The following is a 22,220-nucleotide window of genomic DNA, read 5'->3' on the forward strand; positions in this document are numbered from 1 at the left end:
TTTCTGAACCTTAACAAAAACCATGGTTCTACTTTCCTTCCTGTGTAATTTCTAGGCTTCCTGTGGTTCTTTCCAGTGTCAGAAAAACTAACAAAGCCACACGGAAAGGTCCACGGTTCATACCCTCTCCTGCCCAGACAGAAGTGGGGAGTATCAAATCTTCCCAGTACAGAAGCTTGATTTCTCTGTCTTGCCACATGATTGCCAACCCCACGAATGCACAAGTCTCACATGTGAACATCTGGGGGGGGGGGGGGGGATACTTAAACCAAACTCTTTCTAAGTATGGAGTGTAGGGGCCCAAGTGGTGGAGGGGAAAGAAGCAATCAGATGTGAATGGCGGTGGGCGGTGTTCTGGTTCAGGCCACTTTTTCATGTATCAGAATTAGTGTGTCTATCCTGAATCTGGATTTCTTTCCAAATCCAGGAAACGAATCTCATTCAGATTCCCACAGCAGTGAACCCTCCCTCCCTACTAGGATGAAGGAAATGTGTGAAACAGCATGGTCCTCTTCTATACTAGGGTATCTGATTTTATTTGGAACCCCTCCCTCAAGGATCACATGATGGATCTGGGATGAAGGAGAGCAGCAGTTTGGTCCTTGCTAGCCTCTCCACATCTTTAGTTGAACAAAGGAAATTTCAATGCAGTCCAGCTAGTCCAGTTTATCTCTGGGTTCATCTACACTGCACTATAACTCAAAATAATATATGCAATTTGAGCTACACAAATTGCATATCTTATTTCGATACTATTTCAAAATAAAGTGCTATTCCGAAACGTCCCTTACTTCTCATAGAATGAGGTTTACAGGGACATAGGCATAGTGAGCCCGAAATAATGGGCTTTCTATGAAGATGTGGGATAGCTATTTCAGGATACTCCGGTATCCTGAAATAGCATTGCAGTGTAAACGTAGTTTCTTTGACTGGGAGCAGGACCAGATGATTCAGGAATGGAAGAACACCTGGAGTGTACCAAATGACCTATCCATAGAGGGAATTCCTTCCACTGGCTCTAAATTGGCAACTATGCAGAAATCTAACTAGGTGACTCCCTATGCCGTCATAAGACCAGCCCCATATATCAGTATTTAGAAATCAGAGTGATAAGTGCCTTATAAATATAATAGAGAGATTTCTCTAGTTGTAAATGACATCAAAGTAACTCAGCGGTAACTGGAGAAGCACAAAAATTAGAGATGGAAAAGACCAGTTTGGTCTCATTTAGTCCAATCTCCATCCCACAACCAGTGCTTTATCTCAGTTCACTTTCAGACAACATAGGGGATGGGGTCTCCATCAGTACCCTGGGCAGATCAACAGTAGTTTAAGAAATCTCTCTTTAAGATACTAGTATTTGTTGTTTATATTACAGTAGCACCCAGAGGACACAAAGTGGATCCCATTGTGCTGGGTGCTGTACACAGGAAGATATGGCCCTCAAGAGCTTATAACCCAAGAACTTGAGAGAGAATTCTTTATCTCCAACGCATATTTTCCTTTTGCTAAATATCATCCTATTGCTCCTAATTATACCCCCTCCAATGACCCTAAACAATTCCTCTCCTAGAGTGGTGTTTAGCCCCTTTGAATACCAGTGGCCAGTGATCATGTTGTCTTGTGCCTCATCCCTTAGTCACACCTTAGCTAAGTGATACAGATTTTTCTCTTTTAAGCTTTTCTCATGATTCAGTCCCTCTGGTCTCCTAGTAATTTGTATTGCTCACCTCTGAGCTACCAGCTTTTTTCTGGTAGTGAGGTGCCCAGAGTAGTTTTCACTCTAGGATCAAACTGGGGTTACCCAAACTCCTAGCAGAGGCTGGGTGAGGTAGGAAACAGTCTAGTGGATAGGATACTGGATTGAGGAGACTTGGAGGTCAATTCCTGATTCAGCCACAGACTTCCTGCATGGCTTTGGGTTGGACATTTAATCTACACTGTGCCTTAGTTCCCCATGTGTAAGGGGATGATAAATCCTTTTCTACCTCACAAGGGTGCTGTTAGGATAAAATTGATTAATGTGTGTGAGGTGCTCGGGGACTATAGTGATGACAGCTATCTATGTACCTAGATAGAGACCTGCTTTCTGTGACTTGATCCACCTGTCAGTTCATGCTATCAGATCAACAGAAGGGTTCAGCTCCCCAACCTCCTGGGAGCAGGAATATTTTGGTTGTAGAAACCGCAAGACTCACCAGTTTTCCTCGGTCCTTCTCTACAGACAGACTCTGTTTGTGAATCTCTTAATTAAGCTGGAAAGACTAGCTATCTGATGGATCTGAATTGAGATGCTGGTGAAGTTTGTGTGACATCCCCGGAGAGCACATTAAACTAAACCAAACAGACTAAGGATTCGGTCAGCTAATGAAGAGAGGAATGAGGGAAAGAGACGGGAGATTGGAAGAGACAAGGGAAAAGAGAGGGATAGAAAAGACAAGGAGAGAAAGAGAAGTAGGGGATGAGACAGATAAGGGAGGGTGAAACAGAAGGAGATAAAAGGAAAAAAGATGGCCATAGCCAACATGACTGAGCACAGAGCAATCCTTACTCCACTTCAAAGCCACAATGGGACCCCATGCACTAACATGTGTGTTCAAGTTGTTTTGTCTCCACCTCCGCTGGGTGGTAAGCTCCTCGGGGCAGAGTCCATGTCTCCTTAAGAGGATCATGCAACATTGGATGCTGCCCAAGGAGACCCACCACTGGATGAAGCTCAGGTCTAGATCATGTGATTCAGCAGGGTCCATGCTGCCTGATCCTAACCCAGACAACCCACAGTGCAAGAGTCTCCACTGCATTCTAAGCTGCCAGATACCATTGTGCATTACCTGTTCATGGTGCTCAATGCCCATGCTGATGGTGTTTACTAGGATGGCTATCATGATCCCACGGTTGAAGTACTTGCTGTCCACAATCCCCCTTAGTTTGACTCTCACTTCCCGCCACATGTCGCCACAGAGCCTCAGCCATCCGCCCTCTTCCCCCTCCTCTTCCTCCTTCTCCAGTTCTGCAGCACCCTCGCTTCCCCTTCTTCCTTCTCCCTGCTCTTCACCAGCCTCTCCTTCCTCCTGGTCCGAATCAGCACTGTCAAGGATGGAGAGCCTCCGGGCCGCTTCACGCTGCACCCTGTGACATCTGGGGCAGTTGTTGGGGTCAGAAGTCAGTGTCACAGCAATGGGCTGAACGAGGGCATGAGGGGTGTAGTCGAGAGAGTTGTGTTTCCGGCAATGCCCTGGGAAAAGAAATCATTACATTTAAAGGAACAGGGCTCAGTTTTCAATATGGAATACAAATCAGTGCACCAATTGGATGATTAAATAGCAACCAGGCTCCAAAAGTGGAAAGCTGGGCTTTTTAACAGTGAGGGTGATTGAAGACTGGAACAGCTTATCAAGGGAAGTGGTAAATTCATTATCATTTGCAGTCTTTACATTGAGATTGGATACCTCTGTAAAACATACACTCTAGTGCAGCCACAAGTGATTAGGCTCAACAGTATTCACTCACACAGTAGGGAAACATTATTTCCTCTGCTGCATGAATCAGTGGGTGAAATTCTATGGCCTGTGTCACACAGGAGATTGGACAAAACAATCACAGTGATCTCCTCTGACCTTAAAATCAATGAGTGCATATGGAGTACCCAAAGGCAGCCCTGGGTGCCCTGATTTAGAAACCCAATGTGTTGACAGCATTTTAAAGAGATGGAAGAGAGACTTTGAAAATGGCATTTCCTTATCCACTGCACTGTATGAGATTACATTTGTTGGCTTAGTGAGCTATGTTTCTATTCCTTTTTTCTCCTGTTAGCTCTGGAGAGCCAGCACAGCTACGCGAGGATGAGCCAGAGTCCAGTGCGACAACGAATTCCCAGCTGCAGAATCTTTATTACTGGTGAATAGGCACAAAAAGCTGAGCCTGTATGGCTGGCAGTGAGAAATTCTATCTGTTCACTCACAAAGTGAATTCAATTGACATGGAAGTCTTTGAGAGACAATTAACACAGGACCTATAAAGCCATTTTATTCTCATTCTTCAGACTAGAACGGCCATTTAAATTAGACAATTGTATCTCGAGTCTACTTTTACACATTCAAAAAATGTCTCCCTGGCCCTTCAAAAATTAACCTGTCCCCTCCCCCTAATTCTGCCAATACACTTTAAAACTGTGCACTTCAGCATTCCTTTCTATTCTTGTTCTGGGACATCCCCCACCGCTGTACTGCCAAAATACCTCGATCCTCGTCTGCAGTGTCTCTGTTCCTTAATTTTGGGGTTCCAGAGGCTCTGCTTAAGCAGCTCCATTCCCCTCTCTTCCACTTCCTAGTGCACCTCAACCCAATCTGCAATACCCTCTGCTACTCCAGACCTGGAACTCTTTACAAGTATCTGTTGATACCTCTCAATCCTATCATTCAGCAGCCTCTGGAATGCTAGATCTGGGCTTCCCATGCCATTTGGCCAAGGAACCAAATTTCTGCCAGCAATATAATACCTATTGCTATTCTGGTGCATTGCTTGCCTCCCTCATGCTGCTGTCCAATTCCTACAGCCTAATATTAACTCTGAACTCTGCTTCTGGGACATGTGCCCTTTGCAAGACTGGTACACAGTGAAGTTTCCAGCTGCTATTGCTCTTCCTCTACAGGCATTCCCAGCTTTGCCCGTGCAATACTTACTATAGTGCCTCTGTCCTTTCCCATTCACACCAAGCTTGGCATTGCCTGGTTCCATCCGGCCCTGGCGTCGGTCCTGCAAGCTGTTGTAGAGGCTGAGTGTGCGACGCTTGGCTTTGCGCACAATGTGGCAGACATACTGGAAGATCTCCTCGTAGCAGTCTCCTGGTTCTGTGTAGCTGGCCACGGTGCTGGAAGACAAGTACCGTGCCCGCTGTTCCTGCATCAGCTGGTGCTCCCGCTGCTTGGTTTCAGAGAATTGAGTAGCTATGACCACCAGGCACAGGTTGATCATGAAGAAAGAGCCCACCTACAACCGATAGAGGAAGAGGGGAAGAGTGAGAGAGGGAGGGAGAAAAACAGTGGGGGGACAAAGAGAAAGAAAGGAGGGAAAAAGGAGGGAAAGGGGAAAATAAAACAAGATGAAGAGAGAAGGAAAAAACTGAGATCAGATAGGTGAGATTCTGCACAAGAAGGCAGGACTTCAGTACTCATCACATTTCCTTTTGAGATTTAGGACACTAGGGGTACGTCTAAACTACATGGCTCCGTCGATGGAGCCATGTAGATTTGTTGTTTTGGCAAAGGTAAATGAAGCCACAATTTAAATGATCGCGGCTTCATTTACATTTACATGGCTGCTGTGCTGAGCCGACAAACAGCTGATCAGCTGTTTGTCGGCTCAGCGCGGCAGCCATGTAAATGTAAATGAAGCCCCGATCATTTAAATCGTGGCTTCATTTACCTTTGCCTATGTGTCTAATCAACATGCCTCTGACGACAGAGGCATGTAGTCTAGACACAGCCTAGCAGAACTCCTAGTCCTTTCTTCCCAGTATAGCATCTCTGATGCAGCTCTGAAGTACAACACAGCTGTACTCAATACCTTCCTACTCATCCTGTTTGTCAGCTCCTCTCCTGGGTCCTTACAGGTATAACCTCCTAAAAGAAAGGGCAGAGAGCAGATTGATGAAGGAAAGAACCCCCCACTTCAACTCCGCGATATCTACCTGAGTCAGAGAAGGAAATGGTGATATGAACAGTGTTCAAGCATAACTTCCTCTTCTCAAATAGATGACATTGCTGCTCCACTACCCAGGCCTCATCACCCCACCCCACTGATACCTCAAAAACATTCACTCTCTCTCTCACATACACAGGTGTCTTCTCTCCTTCCTTCATGAGATTCAGTACAGTGGCTTTTACTACTTGAAATGGGAGATGTCTCCGCTGACATATAAAATAAGCCTTTGAAAATAACTTGTTTCCTAGAATCACTCTGGACAGTAATTCCATGCTTTAATAATAGATTACCAGCCACCTAACCAGGATGGTGATAGTGACTGTGAAATGTTAAGGGAGACTAGAGAGGCTATAAAAATAAAAACCTCAATAATAGTGGGGTATTTCAACTATTCCCATATTGCTTGGCTCAGTGCTTTTTTTTTTTTTGGTTTAAAAAAAAAAAAGATGCCAGTACACCAGGGGAAAAAAGCAGCAGTGGGGCCGGCATTGCCTTTTAAGACACACAGCCCAGACAGCCATTTTCATTACAGAGGTGCAGGTACGCTCCGTTCTTTCCAGGAAAGCTCTGACTGGAGATGCCGGTCCTGTGTACCAGGCAGTACCATCACAAAAAATGCACTGGCTTGGGTACATGTCATCTCAGGACTGAATGCAGTGAAAGTTTCTTGACACCTTAAATGACTGGAGCAGCTGGTTCTGGAACCCACAAGAGGAAAGACAATTCTTGATTGAGTCCTAAGTGGAGAACAGGATCTGGTCCAAGACGTGAATATAGCTGGACTGCTTGGAAATAGTGACCATAATATAATTTTAACATCCCTTTGGTGGGAAAAACATCACAGCAGTCCAACACCATAGCATTTACATTCAGAAAGGGGAACTACACAAAAATGAGGAGGTTAGGTAAACATAAATTAAAAGGTCCAGCACCAAAAGTGAAATCCTTGCAAGGTGCATGGAAACTTTTCAAAGACACAATAATAGAGGCTCAACTTAAATGTATATCCCAAATTTAAAAAATACAGAGAATAAAAAAGTGTCACTGTGGCTTAACAACCAAGTAAAAGACCCAGTGAGAGACAAAAAAGACATTGCTAAAAAAAATGGAAGTTAAATCCTAGTGAAGAAAATAGAAAGAATCATAAACTCTGTCAAATGCAGTGTAAAAATATAATTAGGAAGGCCAAAAAGGAATCTGAAGAGCAGCTATCCAAAAACTCAAAAAGTAATAGCAATTTTTTTTATGTACATCAGAAGCAGGAAGCCTGCAAAGCAACCAGTTTTGGTCCCTGGATGATCGAGATGCTAAAGGAGCACTCAAGGATGAAACTACGTGAATTCTTTGCATCTCTCTTCACGTCTGAGGTCATGAGGGAGATTCCTAAACCTGGACATTCTTTTTAGGTGACATATCTGAGGAATGTGTCATTATAGGAAAAGACTGACATGTCGTTAGAGAAGTTTTGGAACAAATTGATAACCTAAACAGTAATATGTCCCCAGGACCAGATGGCATTCATCCAACCATTCCAAAAGAACTCAAATGTGAAATTGCAGAACTACTAATTGTGGTTTGTAACCTAGTCTTTAAATTATATTCTGTACCAAATGACTGGCGGATAGCTAATGTGACACCAATTTTCAAAAAGGGCTCTAGAGGTCGTTCTGGCAATTACAGTGTAACTTCAGTACCAGGCAAATTGATTGAAACTATATTAAAGAACAGAATTGTCAGACACATAATTTGTTGGGAAAAGTCAACAAGGGTTTCTGTAAAGGGGAATCATACCTCACCCATCTACTAGAATTCTTTGAGGGGGTCAACAAGCATGTGGACAAGGGGTATCCAGTGGATATAGGCTCTTAAGTAAACTGTCATGGGATAAGAGGGAAGGTATTCTAATAGGTTGACAACTGGTTAAAAGATAGGGGGGAAAGGGTAGAAATATATGGTCTGTTTTCAGAACTGAGAGAGATGTTGTCTGTACTGGGACCAATAATATTCAACATATTCATAAATGATCTGGAGAAAGGGGTAAATAGTGGGGTGGCTAAATATGCAGATTATACAAAACTGCTAAAGATAGTTAAGTCCAAAGCAGACTGTGAGGAGTTTCAAAAGCATCTCACAAAACTAGGTGACTAGGCAACAAAATGGCAGATGAACTTTAAAATTGATAAGTGCAAAATAATGTACATTGGAAAACATAATCCCAACTATGGGGACTAAATTAGCTATTACAACTCAACTATTGAAGAGAGAGATCTTACAGTCATTGTGGATAGTCTCTGAAAACATCCACTCAATGTGCAGCAGTAGTAAAAAAAAACCCAAACAGAATATTAGGAAAACATTAAAACAGAGACTATCTTAGTGCCTCTAGATAAATCCATGGGTATGTCTAGACTACATGTCTCCGTCGATGGAGCCATGTAGATGAGTTTACTAGACATAGCAAAATGAAGCGGCAATTTAAATAATCGCCGCTTCATTTATATCAAAATGGCCACTGTGCTGTGCCAACGATCAGCTGATTGGCACAGCAGGGCAGTCTAGAGGTGCCGCGGTTGACAAGGGAAGCCTTTGTCGACCGCTCCGGTAAACCTTGTTTCACGAGGCATAACGAAGCGGTCGACAAAGGCTTCCCTTGTCGACTGTGGAGCATCCAGACTGCCCCGCTGTGCAGATCAGCTGATCATCGGCACAGCGTGGCAGCCATTTTGATGTAAATGAAGCGGCAATTATTAAAATCGCTGCTTCATTTTGCTATGTCTAGTAAACTCATCTACATGGCTCCATCGACGGAGCCATGTAGTCTAGACATACCCCATGGTATGTCCACATCTTGAATACTGCATGCCAATGTGGTCACCTCATCTCAAAAAAGGTGTATTGATAGGAAAAAGTTTGAAAAAAGGGCAACAAAGGAGGTATGGAAGGGATGCCATATGAAGAGAGATCAATAAGACTGTATTTTTCAGCTTGAAAAAGAGGAGACTAAGGAGTGATATGATAGAGTTCTATAAAATCATGACTGGTGTGGCAAAAGTGAATAAGGAAGAGTTATGTACTCCTTCCTGTTACACAGAAACTAGGAGTCACCAAATAAAATTATTAGGTAGCAGGCTTAAAACAAACAAAAGGATGTACTTCTTCATACAAGCACAGTCAACCTGTGAAACTCCTTGCCAGAGGACGTTGTGAATTCCAAGACTATAGCAGGGTTCAAACAAGAGCTCGATAAATTCATGGAGGAAAGGTCCATCAGTGGCTATTAGCCAGGATGGGCAGGGATGGTGTCCCTAGCCTCTGTTTGCCAGAAGCTGGGAATGGGCAACAGGAGAGGGATCACTTGATGTTCATTCCCTCTGGGGCACTTGGTATTGGCCACTGTTGGAAGATAGGATACTGGGCTAAATGCACCTTTGATCTCACCCAGTATGGCTGTTCTTATGGAAAATGAAACCATTCCTGGCCAGATCAGCATTAGGACAAATATATACTGTTTCAGAATAAAGTTTCTCTCCCTGCCCTCTATGGCGATGTCTATACTACATGCTTATTTTGAAAAAACAGAGTGCAAGTCTACACAGCAAGCCCATTATTTTGAAATAATTTCAAAATAACAGGCTTTTTACTCCAACTTCTATAACCCTCATTTCACGAGGAGTAAGGGAAGTTGAAGGGAGAGTGTCCTTCCTTCGATTTCCTGCTGTGTAGACAGCACCAAAAGTTGAGTTAATCTTCTTCGTGTTCAGCTATGCAATTAACGTAGCTGAAGTTGTGTATCTTAACTTGACTTTGTCCCACAGTGCAGACATGCCCTAAATGCCCTCAAAGCTGTTATAAATCCATTTCATTTCATCTACAGAACCCTCCCCACCTCATTCCAGCTGTCTTTCAGATTTCTTATGTGGGTTTTAAAAAAGAAAGAGGGGAGGAAAAAAAGGAAACTGCTGTGTGGTTCAGATCCCTTTCCCCAGAGGATCCTGGGTAGTTCATACTGTTATCATGTTTTCATTGAGTGGAAGTCCAAATCTCCTTCAGACATGTCACCCCACCAAACATATACTCTCCCATTTACATTGTCTCCCTCCCTTCACATTGAATGAATCAGATCATGGAGTTTGGGAAGAGTTGTGTCATTCCTAAGATGTCCCTCTCTGTGTTGTTCAGGAACCTCACAAATATTCATGAATTAATATTCACAACTACCAGTTGGGATAGGGAAGATTTATCCCCTTTTTAGAGATGGAGAAACAGAGGCACAGAAAAGTGAAGTGATTTGCCCAAGTTCACAAAGTATCAATGAGTCAGAGTCATGAAGAGCGCTCAGATCATCTGTCTCCTAAACCTGTGCCACAAAGCCGTGCTTCCTCCACAGGCTCATCTCAAATCAAGAGGAAGTGGGAGAAGGAGGAGAACTGGATATAGCTGCTAACCTGAACCACTCAGCTGAAGTCGTTTAACACAAGCACGTGTTTGTTTTATTCCTAGGACAACAGCCACGTCCACGGACACACAGGAGAACAGTCACAGGATGCATTGGGCTCAATGTTGATTTCTGAACTAACAGCTTCAGGCATCAAGAACCTGGGATCTTTTTTTTTTTCTGTTAAGTGCCTAACTCACCACTGGCATATCATCCTCGAGGCCTTTGGAAAGGAGGCTGACAGTTATTATTTACTGAGTGTCCATGGTGCGTTTGACAGAGTGGTGGCATGTCTCCTTTACGGACAGTGGGGGCTGCGGGAGAAGAGGGGGATCAGTCAACCCTGTTCCCAGACTTGGCCCCTTGGTGAACTGGTGGCCCTGAGAAGGATCACAAGGATCAAGCTAGGAATAACTCTGGGTACCTGCGCCATGTGACCACTTGCTGAGGATTAAAGAGAAGTGCTCTTAGCTCTGTGCCAAGGGGGATCCATATGTGGCTTATGTGGAAAGGAAGAGAGGGTTCTTCTGGTAGAACTAGGACACGGATGAGTTGTGAAGCATGCCTGGGTTATAGCATAACCCCAAGATGAGCTGCAGAAGGACTATGAACGCAGATACCAGGGCTAGACTAGATCTGGAAGGAGGTCTCCCTAAAAAGCCCAATGGGCTAGAGTAGCACCCGCAGAGCTTCCCTGCTCAAGGGGAGCGGAGCGAGAACCAGGGGAGACAACCCAAGGAAGGAAGGGTTTGTGTGTGGAAAGGCCAGAGGAATGGTATTTGTTTTGTGAGGTCTGAATAAACTAAACCCCCCAAGAAGGGGAATATTATTAAAAGCTTGTGAGTGCATGAGAATGGACTGGAGACCCAAGAGGGGGCATTGCGATGGACTGACAGTGGTGCCATACTATGGGGCAAGGGTTGCTGGGACTAATCCCTTGTTACATGCCATAGAGGCTTACTTCATGGGAGCTTTGGGACTGGAGCACCCATCAAAAAAAGTAGTGGGTGCTTAATACTGTGCCTTCCCCTCCCCTCCCAGCACCTCCCATCAGCTGTGATGAGCTGTTCAGAGGTATGCAGGAGATGCGGGGACAGGGGGCGAGGAAGAGGAGGACAGGTGGGGATGGCATCTTAGGGGAATGGGTGGGGTGGGGGCTGGGCTTGGGGCAGAGCAAGAATCAAGTGCCTTCTAGGATCCGACTAAATCAGCACCTACAACACAGGGTGCCCTATACAAGCAGAGATGATGACAGAGGGTCAAGTGCATCCCTGGGGTCACTCCACCGAAGCCAATGGAACTACCCCTGAAATGGTCTCAGGTCTCTGTGCTGAGCAGCACTAACCAGCAGTTCATCAGCTGCTAGGCCTGCCAAAAAAATAACATCGAGGAAGTGCTGCAGATGAGTGGGGGTGGGCATAGAAAAAACCCAATGGCATTCATCTGCACGGTCTCCGGGTGAGTGTTTAATTGAGGGTTTCAGGTGACTGTACAAATGCAGAGACAAAATTCAAATCTCTGAGGGTATGTCTACACTACCCTCCTAGTTCAAACTAGGAGGGTAATGTAGGCATACTGCACTTGCAAATGAAGCCCGGGATCTGAATTTCCTGGGCTTCATTTGCATAAGCGGGGAGCCGTCATTTTTAAAACCCCGCTCGTTCGAACCCCGTGCAGCGCGGCTACATGGGGCACGAACTAGGTAGTTCGAACTAGGCTTCCTAGTTCGAACTACCGTTACTCCTCATTCCACGAGGAGTAACAGTAGTTCGAATTAGAAAGCCTAATTCGAACTACCTACTCCGTGCCATGTGTAGCCGCGGGCACGGAGTCCTTAACGGGGATTTAAAAATGGCGGCGCCCGGCAAGATGCAAATGAAGCCTGGGATATTTAAATCCCGGGCTTCATTTGCAACTTCGAATGACTACATTAACCACCCTAGTTGGAACTAGGGTGGTAGTGTAGACATACCCTGAGTTAATCTCAAATTGGAAAGACACCTCCCACCGCCTGGCAGAGAGGGAACGGTCACCTGTAGCCTCCGTGCGGTTTGGGAGCATGTGAATTGACTCTGAAGGAACTGGCTCCCACATGTAAATTCTGCCATTAGAAAGGCACCCACAGCTCCTACAGGCCTCCGTGGGAACTGCAGATGTGGAGATGAGGCTAAATGCTGTTCTTGGTTACACTTTACAAACACCATTAAACCACTGGTGTCATGCAGGTGAAAATGGGGGCAGAGCTGATACCCAAATATCTGTTCTAGCGGGGAAGTGAAATTGCAAGGGAAAGAAAATTCTTTCAGACTCATAAAAACACTGGGGTGTGGCTAGGGTTGCCAGGTGTCCGGTTTTGAACTGGACAGTCCAGTATTTGAACTTTCTGATCAGGAAAGAAATTGAGAAAATATAAATGAGAAAATATAAATGTCTGGTATTTTCTAAATAAGATGCAATGTAAATTGTGATATAATGTCAAGTGTGTCAGTAGTTTTGTTGAAGCCATCTGGCAACCTTAGGTGTGGTTTACTCCTTGGGAACTGGTACTTGGACAAACTGTTTTAGACACAATATCACCCATGACAGGGGAATTCCATCAAAGTTTGCTAGGGTGGAGTCTTCACCAGAGCACTTTCCATTTGGGATTGGGGGGAAGATCTGAAGAGGGTGATAGACCTGACCTCATTCTTTGGTTTCTCCTTCCTCCAACTACAAACATAGCCCTTCCAGGGGAAAAAAATATCTCTCAGGTATCCATGGTCTCCCCTAGCCCATTCTTCAGCCCATCAATACACAATGTCACTGGGATTGGCAACGTCTTTCTGTTTTCTTCTTGTTGAAGATGTGGCTTTCCCTCTCCATTTCCATTTCTCTTGGCCCTCACTGACGACACTGTTTCTTCACTGGTGTGTATGTGACAGGGTTAACAGGCCAGAAAACAAAGTACATATTGAGACAAAGAACACAATGGAGATCCCCTTTTAGTCCGAGGCCTGGCACCACACCATGTGGCAACACTTTATTCTGAATCAGACAATGAGCTAGGCAGGTGTGGAAAATTCACAAGCTCAAATGATTGATGCAGAATAGGTCCTTAGCTAGGTATGTCTTTCCCACTCTACCACCACTTGGGGTATATCTATACTTGCAACCGGCCTGCTCACTTTGATTGAGCTAGTGCCCTAAAATCAGAAGTGTAGCCATCACAGCGTGAGTGTTGGGATGGGCTCACTGCCTGACCACGGCAACCCTGCCCAGGCCCTGGCCTATGCCCTTACTTCTTTCTGGTGGTAAACCCGTCATGCTACTCATGCTGCTGCCGCTATATTGCAACTTTTTGGTCAATCATAGCTAGTGGGCCTATGTCAATTTTAGCTGAAAAATGACACCTCGAGCTCAAAGGGTAGATGTCTGGGCGCCACATTTCAAGAAAGATGTGGAGAAATGGGAAAGGGTATAGAGAAGAGTGACAAGAATGATTAAAGGTCTAGAGAACATGACCTATGAAGCCAGGCTTCATGAACTGGGCTTGTTTAGTTTGGAAAAAAGAAGATTAAGGGGGGACATGATAGCGGTTTTCAAATATCTAAAAGGGTGTCACAACGAGGAAGGAGAAAATTTGTTCCTCTTGGTTTCTGAGGACAGGACAAGGAGTAATGGGCTTAAAGTGCAGCAAGGGAGGTTTAGATTGGACATTAGGAAAAAAATCCTAACTGTCAGGGTGGTCAAATATTGGAATAAATTGCCAAGGGAGGTGGTGGAATCTCCCTCTCTGGAGATATTTAAGAACAGGTTAGATAGACATCTGTCAGGGATGGTGTAGACGGAGCTTGGTCCTGCCTTGAGGGCGGGGGGCTGGACTCGATGACCTCTCGAGGTCCCTTCCAGTCCTATGATTCTATGATTCTATGTACTGTGAGACTTTGAAGATACAGGCTAAAGTCTGTACAAGGGAAGTGATTAAGGAGTAAAACTGAGTCCTTCTCAGATACATTTTATATAGTACACATCCCATTTCAGGACTCCCCCGCTCTGTTCTTGGGTCTGGTTCCCATGTAGCCAGACTCCAGGACAAGTTTTTGAAAAGAATCCCTTTTTGTCAAAACTAGGATGTCCCCATGGAGGAGAAGGAGGAGAGAGGAATGTTCATGTCTGGAGGTCCCATGGGACAAAAGAAGCAATGGCATCCAGCTTTCTGTTCATCCTCTCACTTAGGCACCAATTCTCCTGCTCATTTCAGACCCAAGCTGACAGAAGAATATGGGGCACTTTCTGAGCAGTAAAAGGAAAAAGGAGAAAGAAAGCGATTGCGGGTCAAAGAGACAGACAAAAACTAAGCTTAGCTAAGGCAAAGCAACGTTTTCAGCTGTCAGCCAAAATGAAGCTCTTCAATCAGGCTTTGTCTAGCTTTGTTTAAAAATAGACCCTCTCATTCCCTTTCCATTAGCCATTATTGCTTCTCTTTTTGTCTCCTCTCTATTCTCTGTGTGGACAGTAACTTGGAAACCAGGAGATACCCAGAATCCCAAACCATGGTGATGATTTGTCATAAATGACTTGATAGGCAGAAATGCTGCAAGTTTGAACCCTAAAGAGATTAAGTCTAGCTTGTAAGTGATTCATTAATAGCTATCGATCACATATTTAAAACAAACCTACACAAAACCCTATGATGCTTCCAAACTGTACACTTAACCAATATAAACAACCTTATTTTTCTATTCCTATCACACTTCTCTTCTTCCTTCCCCTCCATCCCTTGTGCACTACACCAACTTGTTATGTTCTGCCTCTACTTCGACTGTGAAGACTGAGGCAGATTGTTTTTTATTTTAGGTGATTATACCACTCAACACTTGATAGTGACAAGATCCTTCGGGTGCTACAGTAAGAGAAATAGGTAATAATGGGAGGAGCTATTTGAGACTGCCAAATATCAAGAGGAAAAGAGAAGGAAATGGATCTTGGAATGGATCCATTGGATTTATTCACCCTTGGAATGGAATTGAGAGGTAGCAGCAGGCAGAAGCAGCTGGATTCTAGATTCCCTTGGAATGAACTGTAGGTGCAGATCCGTAGGAAGAGGAGAAAATCCTGAATTGGATTTCTATGTCTCCTGCACCAAATTCTGATTGCATCCTCGTGGAAGGAAGAGAAGAACCAGATTTGCATTTATATACTTTGGAATAGACACTGTATGCAGCCTCCAGGAAGACAAGAACCTGATCTAGATTCCTCCAATCCCTGGACTAGACTAGGTTACAGCTTGGAAACACTCGGTCATAAAATAGGATTCCACTAGGGGTGAGAGGCCAACCTGTACTTACGATTATCAGCAAGATAAAGTAGATAAAGTTGTAGAATGAATGAGCGTCCATCACATAATACATGATCTCCACCCACCCTTCCAGTGTGATCACCTGCAAAGAGAAGAGACAGCCAGGATGTGGGATTTCTGGATTCATGCAACCTGGTACAATATTCATTTCTACATATGGCACAGGCTGTTGCTGGTGAGCAGTGGGGAAGACTCAAACCTCAACAAAGTTGAGAAACGAGCCGTTCCAAGGAGGTCACACTTCCAGACCAGAATGTCAGTGGCTGCTTCTAGGTGAAGAGACAGGCTAACAGAGCTGGAATGAGTATGTTCATGGGGTGTGACTGCAGCTCAGGCAGACATACCCAAGCCAGTTAGGTACCAGAACAGCTGTGGCTGAATGGACTTCCATGCAGGCTCTACAAACTCACCCAGAGCCCTGGGTAATTATTTGCAGAGCTAGTCTTTATTGATGTATGGCATAGCTCGGGAACCCAAGGAAGGTAGATCAATGCTTGTTCAAGTATGCCTGCTTGAGCTGTAATCCCATCCCATGACTGCAATCTAGATATCACCTAGGACTGCATTAGTCACCAATTGAGGGATTCATTCAAATGATTTGTTTCCCTGGAACAAAGGAAGGAAAACCTGAATTGGATTTGTGGGCCCTCTAAATTGGATTCAGGGTACAGCTTCTGGATTGAGGAGGAGAAGACACAGACCTGGATTTCCATTCCCACTAGCAGTGAATTTTAGAACCTAAATCTGGGTTACAAATTCAACATCCTTCTCAATCCAAATCACTGCAGTAGGGAGAACAAGAGAGTTGGAATGCGGCACTTTAACTCGTTTCAATTAGGAATTGGAAAAGCATGGGGCAAGAGAAGGCTCTGCTCACAAACCTGGATTGAGGACAGGAAGCCAACTTTATTTTACCTGAAATATAACAATCCAGGCATAGCCAATATTGTCAAAGTTGATGGCACCCTTATGTGGGTTGGCACTGCCTGTGCGGCACACGTTGTAGTACTGGTTCCAGTTGACACACATGCCACTGACATTGAACTCCTGTTTGACGGAGTTGTAGTAATAATAGTCATCTTTATCCAGGCAGCATTCGTGGCCCCTCTCCTTCAGCGGGGGGATCTCATGACAGCCCATGATGCCATTGTCTCCTGACAGCGAGCAGATAAAGGGCATCTCGTCATCCTCCTCAGGTTGGTAATAGGGAGGGAGAATGATGTCGCCTTGTCTAGGAAGAGGAAAAATGTGCTAACAACGTTACTGTGACCAACACGCACCTTTCTGACAGTTGCGGAGCTGGGAAATCCCACTTTGGAGCATGAAATCTGCATATAAAGGGGCTTCAGATTTATGGGGGCTGAGTGGAGCTGTGGGAAGTTTCTGGATTTGCTCCCTGGTTTTGCAGAACCATATTTAGGATCGAACTGCACAATCCCAAGACAAACCCTGCCACCACCAGATTTGGGGGATAGGAAGATTTTACAGCTGCCAAAGGAAAGTTTGCATTTTCATAAAAATGACGGTGGACCTTGTGCAGTCAGCTCTTCCACCTGGTGGGCAACAAAGCATACAATTGATGCAATGTAAAGCAAGTGTACACGGCTACATGGTGATGTACCTGTGAATGTGATCATCAATGTTATAACATTTGGCAGTAAACTTTCTATAATAAAGTACAAACCCATAGTAATGCAAAGTTAAAGTGCACAATTAAGTTCTCAAGAGATAATAAATTAAGAAATCAAAACCGAACAAACAACCTTAACTCTGACCAGTGTTCCCTGTAAACTATGCACCTGTGTGGCTAGTCAGGAGAGACTGAAATGCTGCACAGCTGATTAGCAGAGCACCCTCAGCTAGCTTACTTCTTTCTACTGGTGGTGCACATTCACACATGCCTTGCTGCACATAAAAAGTTTATTCTGCACACGTGTGGAAAAAATCCACACATGGATGGAAAAAATTAGAAGGTACATTGATACTGAATCAAGATCACATGATACTTCTGCAGTGACACAATCTGCTCTACAATCTTCAAAATATACATGTATCTGAAATAATTTATGCTCACCTAATATAGAACTGGACTATAGTAAGCAAACAAAAGAGAGATTTAGGATTTTGAATTCAACCTTTACTCGTGCATTTCCAGTCTTCTCAGACCTACAAAACACACCTCGATGTTGCATTAATATAGGTGGGTTTTGAGGGGTTTTTTGCATTAAATATTATGGCCAATGGAAATGTGTTCAAAGAAAAAAGAAAAGTTACTAATTCTGTAACTAATAGACACTAATCTATAAAGGCATATTACTATAATTAATACATTGAGTCTCTGTAGACATAGCCAACCATGGTCAGCCAAAGATTAACTAATGTCCGATGGTTGTGCAGACTGGGGGCCTGATTCACCTTACATTTACAGTAGTTCTGCATTTCTGTAATTCCATTATCTCATTAGTATTACTCTTCATTTGTGCTGGTGCACATGAAAGAAGCAGCTGTGTGTTTTGCCTGTCGGTAGGGACAGTTCTGTTGGAGGGATCACGCTGTTTGGAACTGGTGCTCTGCTCCCTCCACGCAAGGTAAATGGAGCATGGGTCACCCACAGTGCTTTTCCTGGTTCAGTATGTTATTGAAGGAAATGAACGGAGCTCTACCTGCTCTGTCTGACCATAGATAACAACAATGCTAATCATGCCTATTTGCATATGACATTTTCCATAGGCAGATCTCAAAGCGCCTCACAATCTCCCTCCACCCATTTATTTATCCTCATCATACTCCTTTAAGATAGGGAAGTACCATTATCCATATTTTACAGAGGGGGAACTGAGGCACAGAGAGACTAAGTAACTTGCCCAAGGTCACACAGGAAGTCCAGGGGAAAGCCAGGTCTCTCACATTCTAAACCAGTCTCCTAATCACTGGGCCAGCCTTCACTTGTTCAGGTAGAGCACCCAGATCACTTTCAAGCATGCACCGTGCAGCACAGAGATCCTGTCTGACAGTCCACATATGCTTATCTGCCAGACTGAAGAGCCTGTTATCAAATATTTGTTCCCCATGCAGGTACCAACAGGCCATAATCAAGTTACCCTTAACTTACTCTTTGTTAAGCTAAGGACATGGAGCGCCTTGGGTCTTTCACTATAAGCTCTGTCCTCTAACCCACTAGCTAGTCTGGCTCGTTCATGGCACTGGAATGACCTCTTGAGGCTGTGGGCAGGACCAGTCCCAGCTCACCTGAGAGCCTGGCAGCTACAAAGACGGCGTACAGGCATCATTGCCCTTTTTCCCCTCTGATGTATGCAGAATGCAGCTCAGTATCAGGGTCCTACATCCCTTGTGCATGGGTGGTAGTGACTGCAATGGGAGATTGGGGCTCTTGCCTGTTGAGATGAGATGCTTTTCACTGGGACTGTTTAATCGGATTTAGTGAAACCCAGGGGGATGGGAGAGGCAGCAGTGGGATCCCAAAAATGAAGATTTTTTGGTTGCTCTGGCTGGCACAGAAGAGGAATGCTGCTGTAGCCCTACTACACTGACAGGTCCTTTCTGCAGACAGAGGTAGCTCTGAGAGTGTGTGCATGTAAGGAAACTGGAACCTTTCTGGCTGGGGGAAAGAGTAGACAGGAGAGAAGGGCTAGAAGTTTTAGCACCCTGGGCACTGCCTCTGGAAATTTTCAGGGACAGAGAGAAGAGAGAAGGAAGTAAAGAGTAGGGAGGGGAAGGAAGGAATCCCCCAGCAGATAGGACAGAGGAGGTAGCCATCTCCCGTGCACTCACATTGTGAAGTTCTCCTCCATGAAACAGCGGTTCCTGAGCAGACCAGCCCACAGCTGCACTCCGATGATGCCAAAGATGAAGAAGACAAAGAAGCAGAGAAGCAGAACATTCCCCAGCATGGGCAGGGTGTCCAAGAGCAAATTCACCAGGATCCGCATGCCTGCAGGGGGGGGAGGAGGAGGAGAGATTGAGATGGAAGGAGAGAAAGGGAGATGCAGAAAGAGAGAACAGTAGAAGAGGGGAAGAGAAAAAAAAGGAAAAGATGGAGAGAGAAAATTACATGAAAATAAAATGGGAGGCAGACTGGAAATTCATTATTGTCCAATTCAGGCTGGGTATATGGTCACTGCCCCCCAGCCCGACTTCCAAATGACAGGCAGGGGACAAAGCCATTTCTGTTCAGCATCCTTTACCCCAGGCCACACGTTATAGCCCCAGGAAGGAAGGATGATGATAAAGCTTGTGATGGGGTTGCCAGCGATAGCAGGAGACTGGACTCCATGGCCCAGGAGGTCTCTGCCAGGCCTGTCTTCCTACAAGGTTTTTGGCACAATCACTATTTGACATGCTATTGCATCTTCTTCCTTTGCCACAGAAGGGCGATGGGGTGAATACACCACCCTAAAATCCATGCGAATCAACAACTCTAGGGTTGGCTGGCATGGACCTCCTGGGTCATAGCAGCTGTCTGGCTGCATGGTCACCTGTGAGAAATGAGCTGGAAGCCAATTCCTAGTGGGATGAATGTGCATCACCCAAACACAAATCCCTCATCAAACTGGCATGGGTTGGCCTTTGCAGTCACAGCTTCCTCACACAGATAAGGTGGGTGAGGTGATATTTTTTATGGGACCAACTTCTGTTGGTGAAAGAGAGGAACTTTCAAGCTACACAGAGCTCATGGAGGCCAAATTCCCTTCTCCTCTCTAGTGAGCCCTCCAAGACAGGGCTGAGGTGCGCTGGGGGATGGTGCTGTACAAAGGAAGCTTTCACGGCTACTGCCTAGGCTATACCTGGTCTCTGGCAAAACAGGCCATTCAGGGCTGTCAATTTTGTGTTGAAATTATTGTATGAAGAATTTTGGCTGTGTTGTTTTCATCTGACTCTTTGCCTCACGGTGCCAAGGGACGGACTGACAGGGTAAGGCCAGCCTCCCTCCACTGCTAAATTAATTACATTTCCTCTGGTCTCCAAGGAGGCTGAAATTCTAGAAATCATTTGGCGCATTAAACAAGCTCCTTTTCCCTCTGCCTCCCCCCACTCCTCTCTCTTTCACATACAGACACACACACACCCCTCCCCACTCCTCCACTGAGACTTCCCCCACCAGGGGTCCAGGGAATTCCATCACGCAAGACGCTCCATGTAGGCCAGCATATAATTAGCTAATTAGATATTTATAACTAGTTCATTACTTCAGATGGCAGTAGAAGGGGAAGGGGGAGGGAAAGATAAGATTAGGATTCAGTGACAGCCCCTCGAGGTACCAGATAATCCCTCTTTTATGCCCACTGTCAAGTAATTAGTCACATCAAGTTGTGCTTTACATTATGTCTCAGTTTCCTGTGGTGTTTCATTCCTACTGCTGAGGGAGAGGACCGTGGGCATGTAGAGAAGTGTCATGTGTGGGCAATAAGCGTGGATGAGGATTAAGGCACATTTGTACCAGTGGAGATGTTTATTATACCTGGGTAAGAAGGTGGGAATGGAGGAGAAGAGTGTATCTGTATGGTGAGAGGCTGTGGCTATAGTGTGAGGCATGTACATGGGGCAGACAGGTGTGTGTATCTGTGTGACAAGATGGCATGAGTGTGAGGGGTAAATATATTTAATATTGACAAGATGTGTGTTCCAGCCTTACAATTTGTGAAGCCCTAAACCAGTGTGTGTGGAGGTGTCTGGTGAATTTCCTTTCCTTCTGGTTCCACTGCGGGAGGGAGTGAAAGAGCTGGTCCATGTGTGATTTGAAGAGTTAATTCAGGGCTTTACATGTTCATCCTGGCATTGGTCTGTGTGTGTGTGCAGTGGGGAGTAAGGAGCAGCACGCAGAATTCCAGGATTGGGGACCTATATATGAGAGGGAGATGGCAGAAGGAATCAAACAGTCCCTTCTAGACTTACAAACATAAGTCTTTGGGTGGTTACAATGCCCCAGTCTCTAGACTGTCCAGATGTCCCATTAGTCTTCAGTGAGTCATCTTGTAATCTAGTAAGGCATCAGTCGTTTGCTACCGCAGGGTTACATCTGCAGCCTCTTGCCTGAGAGTATTTGCCTGTATCTGACTTCCTGATTCATACTACAAAAAGCCCAATAGTGCAGCCACAGAACTGTGTGCTGCTATCGCGCTGACTTCTGGGTCTCCGGAAACAAACCTTTTACAGCATTACCAACTTACAGCTCTACCCCAGAACTGCAGTGTAACGGGCTTCCATCTACAATACTATCACACATTGTAATCCTATTCACTCTCATAAGCTAGACTGGCTCAGACTTGGTAATATGTAGATGGAAGACCTGCAGGGAAATCCAGGCCTCATAGGAGCCTGTGCAGGTAATAGAATAGAGTGATAAACTGAGACAACATCTCTACTTATCCCTTGATCAATGCTCCAGAGATCAATCCTCTGGCATTCGATTTAGCAGGTCTAGTAAGGACCCACTAAATCAAATGTTGAGGGCACCTCCATCGGCGCTGGTACTCCTACCTTGTGAGGAATAAGGGAAGTCGACAGGAGCATTTCTCCCATTGACTTCCGGCTGTGGAGACAACGTGAAAGTTTGAATCAAGTTACGTCGATTCCAGCTATGCAATTAACACAGCTGGAGTTGCATATCTTGATTCAAACGTATCCCCTAGTGTAGACCTGGCCTGACTTTCCACTAAATCATTGCTCAACCAAAGCTCCATGCTGGTGTTTGGGGATGATGTTATCTTTCAGATGAGACACGGA

General features: G+C 45.0%; 1 protein-coding gene across 6 annotated transcripts in view; it reads right to left on the reverse strand.

Moving 5' to 3' along the window:
• The window catches only part of CACNA1I (calcium voltage-gated channel subunit alpha1 I), a 118,659-nt gene that overhangs the window by 53,697 nt on the left and 42,742 nt on the right, over positions 1–22,220 (reverse strand). For 5 of the 6 annotated variants that reach the window (XM_025185133.2, XM_075936472.1, XM_025185137.2 and 2 more), the window contains 5 exons: positions 19,269–19,428; positions 16,392–16,707; positions 15,466–15,558; positions 4,683–4,989; positions 2,832–3,235 (listed from right to left, as the gene is read on the reverse strand). In XM_025185133.2, coding sequence (XP_025040918.2) covers positions 2,832–3,235; positions 4,683–4,989; positions 15,466–15,558; positions 16,392–16,707; positions 19,269–19,428 — 1,280 coding nt within the window. The remainder of the gene's footprint in view (positions 1–2,831; positions 3,236–4,682; positions 4,990–15,465; positions 15,559–16,391; positions 16,708–19,268; positions 19,429–22,220) is intronic. The other variant, XM_075936515.1, reaches the window with a different exon arrangement.

Source organism: Pelodiscus sinensis, chromosome 1, assembly GCF_049634645.1.
Source record: "Pelodiscus sinensis isolate JC-2024 chromosome 1, ASM4963464v1, whole genome shotgun sequence".
Taxonomy (NCBI): Eukaryota; Metazoa; Chordata; order Testudines; family Trionychidae; genus Pelodiscus; species Pelodiscus sinensis.